Genomic DNA, 11,587 nt, shown 5'->3' with positions numbered 1-11,587 from the left:
CGCGTCGCGGTTTCTCAATCACCCTTTTCCGTTCCTCTCTGTCGGCGTCGTGCTGCGCATTGCTGCTGCTGTAGTCTGTCGCTCGCTTTCTCTCTCGCCATCTCCGCATCTGCTCGGCGGAGGTTTTAGTCTCTCTAGTAGCGTGACACCCCCTCGCTCTGGAAACTCAGCCCTGAGATTCGTCGCCGCGTCTCACGGCGTTCCTCCTCAACTGATCGCTCACAGATATGTCTGCAGCTCTTTTTCAGCTCTGTCGTCTGTGCTGGGAGCTGCTGCGTTTTTCAAGGCACCTTCGTGGGCAGCTCCGCGAGGCGCAAGAATGCGGAAGTGGCTCGTGATGTTCCGTTTCGAACAAAATGAGTCCATCCGCACCCGGCGTGGTGCTTCAGGATCCTTTCCATTCACGTTCGTGGTGCTTGTTCGAGCTATAATCATAAGCATGGTTTAAACTGCTTTTAGTGTCACCGCTGGAGAGTCTTCGCGAACGACCAGAAACGGGTAGCGTATGGAGAGCACCGAGTAGGTGCTGCAACGCCACGTCTGCGCATTTCTGTCTCTAGGACCCTAAAATATATATATATATATATTATTCACATATATCTGCGAAAAAGCGCCTACAACTGGCTTCGCTCTTCCTCTATACGTATCACTGTGGTGTGTGCTTCAGCGATAGGGTTGGCGGCGCACACTTCTTGATCGCTGCACCGACAAAGGCATTTTCCTGTTAGCAGACACGCCGGGTGTATTTGTTTGTTGGGCGAAAATTCACGACGCGACGCGGCGGGAGGGCGAACGCAGAGTTCGCGGAACGAACAGATGGGGCATGTGTGCTGTGTCTCATGACAGCCGCTGCATCTGACTGAAACGGCCCGGCCTTCCGTAGAAACACTTCGAGTCACCTAGCCGCGAGAGGAACGCGTAGGGGGGACAGGCGCTGTGCCCGTCTCTTCAATACCGTATGCCCTTCCCGTAGACAGACGCATGCAGACGAGAGGATTTTAAAATCGTCTGCGCTGCAAGCTGCCGACAGAAACTCTTGCATCGACGTGTCGCGCATGCATGGGAAGCGCGCAAGGTGACCGGAGAACCCGGCAAACGCGCGCTGTAGTGTCGAACTAAGCGAAAGAGGGTGACTCTTTTCAGAAGCGCGGCACCCAGGAAAACGCCTATTTATTAGTGCCGTTAATTAACTCTTTTGGGCTGATCCTTAGTACGCAGGGAGCTAACTAGGTTCAAGGTACCTGACAAGCATTAATAGATTTGCTCACAGCGTGTCCTTAACAGCAACAAGTGTGAACCAAGAAACGTTACTGACATCAGCTAGAGCTGAATTGCATGATGCTTCTGCGTTCTATTTCAGAGTCAGCTCATCTACCGGAGAAAAGGCAAAGCCGTAACGCGTAGGCACTCTAAACTACTTGGCGATCCTTCTTCGGGGCCCAGTAGCGGCCTCGATTCATGAGCACGCGAGTCACATAGGAGACAATCGCCGAACTCTAGCTAACATTGGCGAATCAGTTTGTCAGGAGCTAGTGTGCGCACAACAGTGCACTGCGGCCCGTGTGATGGCATGGTGACAGCATCTGTTCACCCCTTTGCGACTTATACGCCAAATTAGCCAAATCACTAACCTCCGCAGACAGCGCGAGTCTCGACTGCTTCTCCCCACTGAAAGGCTCCCAGGGAAGTGCTCGCGCGCTGCACGTGCTGGAGTGCCACGTTTTTCGGGCGCGCAGATTCGCGAAAATATCCCCTCTGTGAGTTCGCGCTGGCGCGCTCGTGTTTTAAACGTGAACGGATTTGGAGGGGAAGGAGGGGGGGGGGGGGGGGGGAGGGGGGTCGCGCGAAGGCAATTTTTCCTGTAGTACCTGGTCCTTGGCCGTACTGACGCACAGAAAAAAAAAGAGTCCGTGAAGACAGATGCAGATGTATGTGTGGAGGCAAATATACAAATATACATGTCGGCTTATACATGTAGGGAAAAAACTTGTAGACACCGATTCATCAGGACATATATACAGGGAACACGTGAGCTTGAGACACCCGCGGGACGAGTTCCATTTTTTTTTGAGCGCAGATTTCCCGCGCTCTTTTTGTGTTTCTTTGGCAGCGCGGGCACCACAAGCATAGAGGTCTGAGAGCGAGTTGCGCACGCCACTTTTGTCCTCTGCCCGCCTTTAGAAGTTCGTGCCTGCACTCGCACAATCCCAACCTCAGCACCGTCCGGCGTACATGGATCAAATAAAAACATATGCGTACGCGCATGCATCGATGTCGTCTGTCTCTCAACGGCCACGTTTGCGAGAATGTACAGCACTATCTACAAATTTCTAGTTTCTCACCTACCGTTCGGGAGCGAAAACGGCGATTGTACGTGTCCTCTCTCCCTACACCGAGACCAAAGGCGCAGAAACACGTTCTGGTGCCAGTGTAACGCGGACTTCCCCGCCAGACGGAGTCCAAACTTGCCGCTTTCCCCCTCCCTTCCCCCCTCCCCCAGCTCTCCGGTGTATGTACAACCCGCACACGACAGATGTGGAGTGTACACGCACATCTCATACTCTCAAAATTCAGGCGTTTTTCTCGCGTGCCCCCACGTGAGATAGACGTCAAACGCACGCATGTGTACCCCGGCAGTACGCACGGAGAACGTGACGAGTCGACACAGTAGAGCGACGCACTAAACCTAATGAAAAAACGCCAAAAGCGTCGGCCCGCCCGTGGGACTGAGCGATCCAATCCCCTCGCCTCCCTCCCCCCCCCCCCCCCCCCCCCCCCCCCCCCCCCCCCCCCCCCCCCCCCCGCGCGCCAAGACACACATACCAACGTGCACGTAGGAAAATATTCTGAATACACGCATCATGGGGGCGAATGTGGCGAATCGTAGGTCTGCCCCGTAGAGTCCACACGCATCCACACATGGTGAAAAAGTCAAACTGCACAAGTCGACCGTGAGACGCATGCAAAAAGACACGCTCGACCCCTTCCGCCAGCGCGCAGCCCTGTCACCGAGTCACAGATGTGTCTAGTAGGGGGAGGAATCTGCGCACCACGAGTGTGCGGAATTCGAGAAACTCCAACGGGCGTTGCGCCCAGATGCGTCGCCTCCAACAGGAATCTCCCCTCAACGGCCGCCGCCTCCGTCTGAGCGCGCAGCCGCTACGTAGACCTCGCTGCGGCGCAAAGAAGATGCCGGCGAGCGAGTCAACCGGCCCTGCAGATCACCAGTTTTCCATGTTCCTCCTCACTGCAGTGGATGTCCTCGCTTGCCGCGGGTTAGAGAACGCTGTCCTTTTGATGGAAAACTTTCGATTTCTCGACTCTACTCCGTGCAGCCTCTCTACGATCGGCTCATCCTCACGCCGAGTTCCACGCCACGCAGCGAAACAGACGCGGACGCGGCGGGCGAGGATGCGGAATCCACCACCGCGAGCGAAGACGGCGAAAAAGGGTGCCGAAAAACGGGAAACACGAACGAAGACAAAATGGGGAAACGCACACAGAACACGGTCAGCACCGACACACAAACACTCGCACCTTCCTCTTCAGGAACCGAAGGCCGAGAATAGGAAGGACACCACACAGCCACAGAGAGGGAAAACACACAAAACCTTCACATCTTGAAACTCCGCTTGGTCCCAGACATCCTCGCGCTTCCTCCACTTCGACTCTGCAAGTCTGCTGCTCGCGCTGCATTTGCGGTGGATCCAGACGCTCGTTTCCTTCCTCCTCAACCTGCTTCTCGCCCTCACGCGCTGCCGCACTTCCACGCGACCCAGTGCACCCATTTTTTGACAGGGACTGGTACTGACCTGAACTGTACAGAAGGCTCCGAAACCCACACGGTCACGCCTCACACCTCACATCGCAGCCTGCACACGCCTCCCCGACAGACAAAACGGCCAAATCTCCCCGCTCCCTACGCAAAATCCGATACTCAAAAAAAATGTCGCTCAAAACGGCGGCGCCGGAGAGCAAACTCCGCACAGACAGATACTCGCAAACAAAGAACTTCCCCGCCCACGTCGCTTCCTTGCCCACATGTCGAGCGAACGCCCTCGAAATCCGTCCGCATGCATGCACGTGCAGCCACACGCGTGGACTGCGGCGCTGGCGGAACCTATGGACACCTATCGCCTCGAACGCTGGAAGCCGATGCCCGGGTCTACGGCCCCGGGCTCGCGTTTTCGCGCTTTCCCTGTTCGCCGGCGCCCTCCATTCCCCCGCTGTCTGAACCGGCACCCCCGCCCGCGACGCTGCCCTTCCCGCGGCTCTTCAGAAGGCTCGTCTTGGCAATCTCCATAACCAGCGACGGAATCGCCTCGAGCTCGTCGAACGCCGGCGTGTTCAGGATCTGGTCTGCATGCCGGAAGACGAAGTCCAGGCAGTACCTCTTCAGATTCCGTGCCTGGTATCTCTCCGCGCTCTTCAGCAGCGGACACACCGTGTCCGTGTCGACCAACGCAGTGAGCACATTCTCGCTGTACTGCTTCAGCATGAACAGCGTGTAGTGATCTGCCAGCCCCATCACCTGCAAAGAAATACGCGACAGCAAATGTCACACGACGCCAGCGGAGCCCTTGACACCTGCATTGCTATCTCTCCTCCTCTTCCCCCTTCTTCCACCCTTCCCTTCCCCCCCCCCCCCCCCCCTTCTAGCCTTCTCTCTGTGGACTCCGCCTTCAGCTTTCTTCAGGCCTGCTCCCTCTCTCCCTCTAGATCCTCTTCCCCTTGGGCTAGTCGGTCTCTTTCTCGTCCGACCTTCTGTCCACCTGTACGCCGCCGCGCGCCATCTCCCTTCCTCCGCTGCTACTGCCTGCCCCGGGCTCTCCTCGCCCTTGTCGTTTTGCTGGAGAGGCTGGTCGCTTTCTCACCTCGCAGACGACGTGTATGCGAGTCTCGGAGAGTTTTCCCGTGTAGAGGAACTCGATCATGGCGATGTAGGCGTCGTAGGACCATCCCGGGATGACGATGCGGCTTTGCCGGCTCTCGAGCATGCTGCCGAGGAACATTTGACGGAAGTACGCGCAGTTGGCAGCCAGGATGTTTTTGTGTGCGTGGATGTCGCGGCCCTCGACGACGAGGACAACATCGGAGAAATCGGGGCAGTTCACCAGAGACCGGAGATTCTCGACGAGCTGCCGCACAGCCGAGTCGTTCAGCGCATCCTCCTCGAAGCGGCTCGCGTCCAGCACGTGCAAGTCGTTTAGCCACTTGTTGCCGTCGAAGCCGCCGAAAACAAACAGCTTCCGGTTGCCCACCAACGCCGCGCTGTGACGCTGCCGCCCCGACGGCGGGCCGCACTTTCCGCTGTCCCCGCTGGATGACGAGGAAGACGAAGAAGACGCTGCGGAGGACGCCGAGTTCGCCGCCATCAGCCACGCGCGTGCCTTGGTGTCCAAAATGTAAATCTCATTCGTGCGACGCTTCCCGTCGTAGCCCCCAAACAAAAAGACCTTGTGCCCAATCAAATTCGCCGTGTGCCCGCGCAAACCCGGCGGCGGCGTCCCGCTGATGTCCGGCTGAACGAAAAAGAATGCACACAGACACAGCGAGGCGAGCTGAAGCACGAGAGACGAGAACAGAGAATCTGGCCGCTCATTCTGCGACTAAACACGCAGGCCCCCCCCCTACTCCCCCAAACCCCTGTGCTCCCCCAAGCCCCGCCGAGGCAGCGAGGCAGCAAACCACCCCTGCGTCTTCTCTCTCTCCCACGGGGCTCCTCTCCCCCTCCCCTCCCCGGTCCTCGCGTCTGCTCCACGTCTGCCTCCTTGGTGTCTGCCTGCATCCTCTGTGCGTGCTTACCTTTGTCCAGGTGAGGGTGGCGGTGTCGAACACATGGAGGTCGGTGAGGTGAGTGTTTCCACTGTGTCCGCCGAAGAGAACGAGTTTTCCGTCGACGACGGTCATGGTGTGTGCGTTTCGCGCTTGGGGTTTCTCGCCCGACACCGCAGGCTGGATCCAGGCCATGGTGTCGAGGTCGAGGATGTCGATGTCTTGGAAGCAGTTGGCGCCGTCGTAGCCGCCAAACATGTAGAGCTTCTCGTTGACGCGCGTGAGCGAGTGACAGGCACGCGCGCTCGGCTTCCGGCCGCTAACTTGCGGCGAAGACCAGGAGAGACCAGTGTACCGACCCATGTGGACCGGCGTGGTGTCCAAGACATGCAAGTCCGCCAGCCACTGGGAGCCGTCGTGGCCGCCGTGCACAAAGATCCTGTCCCCGACGGTCGTTGTCGTGTGGTTGTTGCGCGCATCCGGCGGCGGCGAGGCCGCGTCCGGCTCCACGCGCGTCCAGCGCAGCGCCTGCAGGTCCAAGACGTACAGGTCGTTCAGCGCGAATTTACCGTTCCAGCCGCCGAAAATGAACATCTTCGTTCCAATAACGTCGCACGAATGCGCCGCCCGCGGACCCGGAGACGACGCAGACGCTACCGGCTGCGACCAAAAGTGCGAATTCGACGACGACGACGACGGCGACGCGCACGACGCACAAAACGCCTCGCTCTCCTGCGGCGCCGAACACGCCGCCGGCGCGGAGTTGGAGGCCGGCGGCCGGGACGACGAAGAAGAAGCCGAAGAGGCTGAAGAGGCGGACGACGCCGCAGACGCCGCGAGCGAGGAAGACGACGGCGACGAGGGCGAGACGGAAGGCGCTGCGCCCCTCGCCGAAGACGCCGAGGAAGCTGTGTCCTCGGCGTCGGGAGCCATGAGCACCGCTGAGGTCTCCGAACTGCTGCTTCCGCTGCTGCTGTTGAAGCGCGCCACGGACCCTTCTTCGCCGCTCTCCGCCTCCTCCGCGGCCCCCGGCCGGGCCTCGGTGTCTTCTTCGGGCGCCATGATGGTCACAGCGATCGCGGGGGACGACGACGACGCGCCCGAAGACGGGAGAAGCGGAGGGGGACAGGCGCTCGTGAGGCGGCACGGTGCGGCAACTACAGGCCCGACGCGCACGTCCTCGCCGTCGAGAGAAGCAGTGAAGCTCGAAGGCCCTCGAAAGTCACACGCCGCAGAAGACCCGAGATCCTCCTCTGTACGCTCTCCAGCGAGCGCCAGCTCTTCACTGCAGCCTCCTCCCCCCGTCGCGGGAATGACTGCGCCTCGCGTGAAGCCGCCTCGCGGCACGGGGACGCGGCAAGAGGAAGAAGTCGAGCGTGAGGAAGGAGAGGAAGCTGAGTTGGCCGCGTAGAACTGCAACGGCCCCGCGGACGCGAAGTCTCCTCGCAGAGAGACAGCCGCGCGCGAGTCGCTGCCTCTGCGGCGCCTCTGCTGTCTCCTCTGCGTATGAAACGCAGGAGGACCCTGGCGCCCTTCGCCTGCTTTCGGCGCGTACCCTCCCGCGGGTCTGGAGCCGCCGCCCGGCTTGCGGTCCTCGCGGTGCGGCAACGCGTAGCCACGTCCCTGATCGAAGAAGGCGTGGGGGAAAGTCGAGTTCGGATGAGAGTAGGAGGGATTCGCGCGCGGGTACGCGGCGCGGGTCGTCTCGGGAGCACCCAGAGGAGGCGCGGGCGAGAAACTGGGCTCTCTCAGAGGCAGAGACGCGTTTGCAGCGGCGAACTTTGCGCGCGAGTTCGAAGAAAAGCGGCGCGGCGAGTATGTCTGGCTATATGAGGGCTGAAAGCAGTCGTCCTTCCAGGGGCCCTTCGCCTCGACGCGGCGAGAGACATCCACGTGTCTGAAAGGGTGAACAGAGGCCTCCCGAGCAGAATCGAAGGACGCAGCCGGCAGCAACGAGGCGTGCGCAACAGCCACGTCGCCTGCGCGGAAAGAGTTCAGAGCCTGCGCCACGGGCGGGAAGGACGGAGCAGCGCACGTGGCGCAGGCGCAGGACGTGCAGCAGGACGGGCACGCGCAGGGCGAGGCGGCAGGGGGTGGGCGCGAGGAGACTGTGGCGGGGGGAAGGCGAAACGCGGAGGACTGACGACGAACGGGGGTTTGTGCGTAGAAGACCGGCCGCAGAGCGTGGCTTTCTTCGCGCTCGCTCTCCTCGCACCAGCACCCGGAGTTCCTCACTGTTGGCGGCTGTTTCCCGCCTTCTCCCGAGGGCATGATGAGCTGAAGATCAGCGTGCAGGAGCAACTGCGGCAGACACGATCTCGCGCTCGCGTTCACTGCTGCGGACTTCCAGCTTCTGCCGGCCGTGCGAGGCCTTCGGCGGCGTCGCGTCGCCGACCGAGGACAGGCACAAGAGAAAAAGATGACGGAGTCGGTGCCCTAGCCCTTGTGCGATGCGCACAGACAGCCAACACACTCACCCGCAGCACGGGAAGGGTGAGAAGAGAAAGGGAAATGACAGGGAAAACTCGACGCAGTCCACCCACGGCGGGGCGCTCCATGGTTTGCTCCCGCTGAAGGTGGTCGGCCTCTCCAACAGAAAATTCGTACACCTCAGTCCGGCGCGGGGTTCCACAAAAATCCAACAAGTCCGAAGAGGTTTCAGGACTAAACACAGCGCCTTTCAGGAAAAAAAACGCACCACCGCCAGCCAAGAAACCGCGCGGACGCACCGACAAACGCGAATGCCGGCTGCGCCTCACACAAACAGTCGCCGATAGACACAGCGGACACGGAACGAACGCGCCAGCCCAGCGAAAACTTGCAGTTTTTGGCAGAAGAAACAAGAACCTAGGGAAGGATAACGCATTTTTCCTGCAAAAAAAGATCAGGTACGGTGCCGCCTGCCGGCGCGGGCGAGGAAACAGAGGACGCCACGGAAAGAGTGCGCAGCTCAAGAAATACGAAAATAATGGAGCGAGATCGCTCACGACCGCTCCGAGGAGCAAAACTACTTGCGTGTAAAATCACGCAAGAAGACAGACGAGAACCGTGCAAAAAATACAATTCTGTGGCGCGGGTTCCCTCGGTGACGTGCCGCGCGGAATTTTTCACCTTAGGAGAACTAAATCGGCGTAAAGACGCGAGAGGAAGGCGTGAAAAGCCGCAGTGCAATTTCCCGCGCGCAGCCCGCGGGGTGTGCCTGCTCGGAACACGAATGCGGGAAACCAGGATATTTGCATTTTGGAAGTGTCCACAGAAATTCGGGGGCTCTACGCGCTTACTCTCAAACTAGTCTAAAACGAAGAAAAAGAGACTCAACACAGGGATCCAAGATTTACGAGAAAGGGGGGAAAACCCGCAGCGGTCGCCTTAAAAATGATCACGCGTGGACGCTGCCGATCGGCGCGAGGGGGATCTGTTTAGCGTTCTCAACTCTCCGGCTGTAGCCATGAAGGCGCTTCCGTAGCGGGTAGCCTAGCAACTCCCTTCATGTTCCGCGGTGCATGGGGATATCGCAAGCTACGGCATGCCCACTAATTGTGTCTTGAGTGGCAATTTTCGCTCCGAAAGCGAAAACGGGACCCGCGTGTGTGCATAGCGTGGCGCGCTTCCACTGCTACTACGGGCACAGGTGATGCCAGAGCTTTCGGCTGCCACACCGGATGAACATCGGTGTCCATTGTGAACAGAGAGCCTGTAGACCGTCTTCCGCCGCCTCGCCCATACAGAGGCTGTGTATCGTTGACCACGATACAGCCGTTCAAAGGGATTCGGTGTTCGCTGTGGAGGCTGAACTGTGATAACGGAAATGAACTGCACCGCGCCTGAGAAAGAGGACGGGCACACAGAAAAAGGGAAGTGAGACTGGAAAAAATAACGGGGCAGCGGCTGCGCTGTGCTTGACTGACGGCACGAAACGCAGATACATACTTCGCTCCAGATGCGCAAGTTTCATCTTGTCGTCGTATCGTGTCGTTCTTTGACCTTTTTGCATCTCTCGCGTTCGTGGAATCCGCCTTTTCACAATATGTTGCACGCTGAAGCAAAGTGGGAAAGAGCGATCACGAAGGCCGTTCTGTGGGGTCACGGCGGCTCCTATTATAGTCGGCAGGCAAAACGCCAACGCGGCTGCCGGCGGAACTGAGGGGAACACGTTTGTGTGTCTCAGTGCCCGGGTTTGGAGGGCTCCGATATGTTCCTTGGGCGGTGGAACAAACGCAGGGAAGAAGGTCGGGACACTTTTTTTACCTGCAGAATAGGGCGAGTTCCCACCACCAAGGTTGTCTGAAGACGAAAACAGGCCAGCTGTGCGCGGTGCCACATGCAGAATGGGCAGGAATCGCTTGCTTGGGCCGTCCCGAGTAACTGACACCGGATCGACAGCGGCAAAATGAAGAGTTAGAGTTAAGCGCGCCTAAGGAAACTCGTAGGCATCCATGGAGGGTAAACTGACGAGTGTAAATTCTCTTGACGCGTGGAAGAAGGGACCTGACGCTGGATCGAAAAGGCTGACTGAGCAAAAAGCTGGGGTGGCCGCCGCGAAAGGGGATGAGCGTCTTTCTTCATTCCGTGTATTTGTCTTACGCGTCGCGCAGAAGCGAGCTGCTTCGTCCCCCTTTTTTCTAAAGGTACATCAGAGCCCCGTGCCCCGAATTTCTGATCCTTTTATTCATGCCAATGAAATTCTGGGCATCCCACCCGGCGCAGAGAACTGAGCAGTCCCACTGCGTCTCCCACGTCGATTCGATACCAAAACCCGCCCGCAGAAACCCGTCGGTGGTGTCGTTGTAAGGGGGCGTTCCATAGGGCCTTCTCGCCAATAACATCGTCGCTGGTCACGGGTCAGCATTTGAAAAACAGAGTAATCAGTCAGGCAAGCGACAACGCCATACTGGTAGCGGCCTGTCTCTCTATCGTATCTGGACTGGTAACCGTGCTCCACTCGAGTTTCCGTGTGGATTTTCTTCACTGCAGCTTTACCCGGGCAGACGGCACATCTACGTATAGTTTCCGTGGGGCTCCTGACTGATTGGGTTCTATTCTGATTCAACCTGGTATCCACCACATGAGCAAGAAGTACCTCGGAGATTCAGCCTCAGCTGCGATGTTCCCGTGGCGGTTGGATTCATCTATAAACCCCCGGTTTTCGTAGGGATTACTTTTAACACTGCATAATGTGCCAAGAAGTACCTTTCAGGTGCCTCTGAATAGCAGAAGATAACGCCGCGGGCGTGAAGTTGTTCACGAATTAATATTTGTAGGCTTTGAATATATGCTTCATAAAAGCCAATTAATTTGGCGCGGTTGTCAACAGCTAAACATGAGGGGCGTTTTTTGTTCGCCAACGACGCACACACCGTAACGAAATGTTTTTCATAGGCAAAGCAGTCCCTTCCGTTCGTCGTTTCTGCCAAAGCCCATTACTGCAGACAGTAAACTGTTGGTTTTTCAAATATACGCTGGAGATTGGACACTTTATTTCGCCCCTGACTTGTTGGCGGAACTACTGTTCAAGGTTTTGTAGCACACTAAGTCTTTTTTAGCACATTTTATCTCTAAGACATCGAAGGCGTACGTGACCACGATCGTGTCAGTGATGGCGCCAAAAACACTAATTCTCTGTTTTTTCAGACAGACACAGGGTCGATGAGCATGGGGAGTTTTTTGTGTCCGTGATTAGGCGGGCTGGACTTTCGGAATCGGGCGAAAACACAGGGAGAAAGCTTCTCACATTTGTTATTTTTCCCTGTGAAGCAGCGAAAGTACTCCCCTTCTCTTCGAAGTTTTTGTCGGGTGTTGTCCCCTTCCCTCC

The 11,587-nt window shown here is 58.0% G+C and overlaps 1 protein-coding gene across 1 annotated transcript; it reads right to left on the bottom strand.

The window, feature by feature from the left end:
• Positions 1-4,165: 4,165 nt before the first annotated feature.
• On the bottom strand, positions 4,166-8,046 carry BESB_067670 (putative kelch repeat protein; the record flags this gene model as incomplete). The annotated part of the gene is made up of 3 exons (XM_029365160.1): positions 4,166-4,531; positions 4,875-5,522; positions 5,806-8,046. 3 exons carry the CDS (start codon positions 8,044-8,046, stop codon positions 4,166-4,168), a joined length of 3,255 nt encoding a protein of 1,084 aa, XP_029218743.1.
• Between the last annotated feature and the right edge of the window lie 3,541 nt (positions 8,047-11,587).

Source organism: Besnoitia besnoiti, chromosome VI (genome assembly GCF_002563875.1).
Source record: "Besnoitia besnoiti strain Bb-Ger1 chromosome VI, whole genome shotgun sequence".
Classification (NCBI taxonomy): Eukaryota; Apicomplexa; class Conoidasida; order Eucoccidiorida; family Sarcocystidae; genus Besnoitia; species Besnoitia besnoiti.
This window is presented reverse-complemented; position numbering and strand designations above follow the sequence as displayed.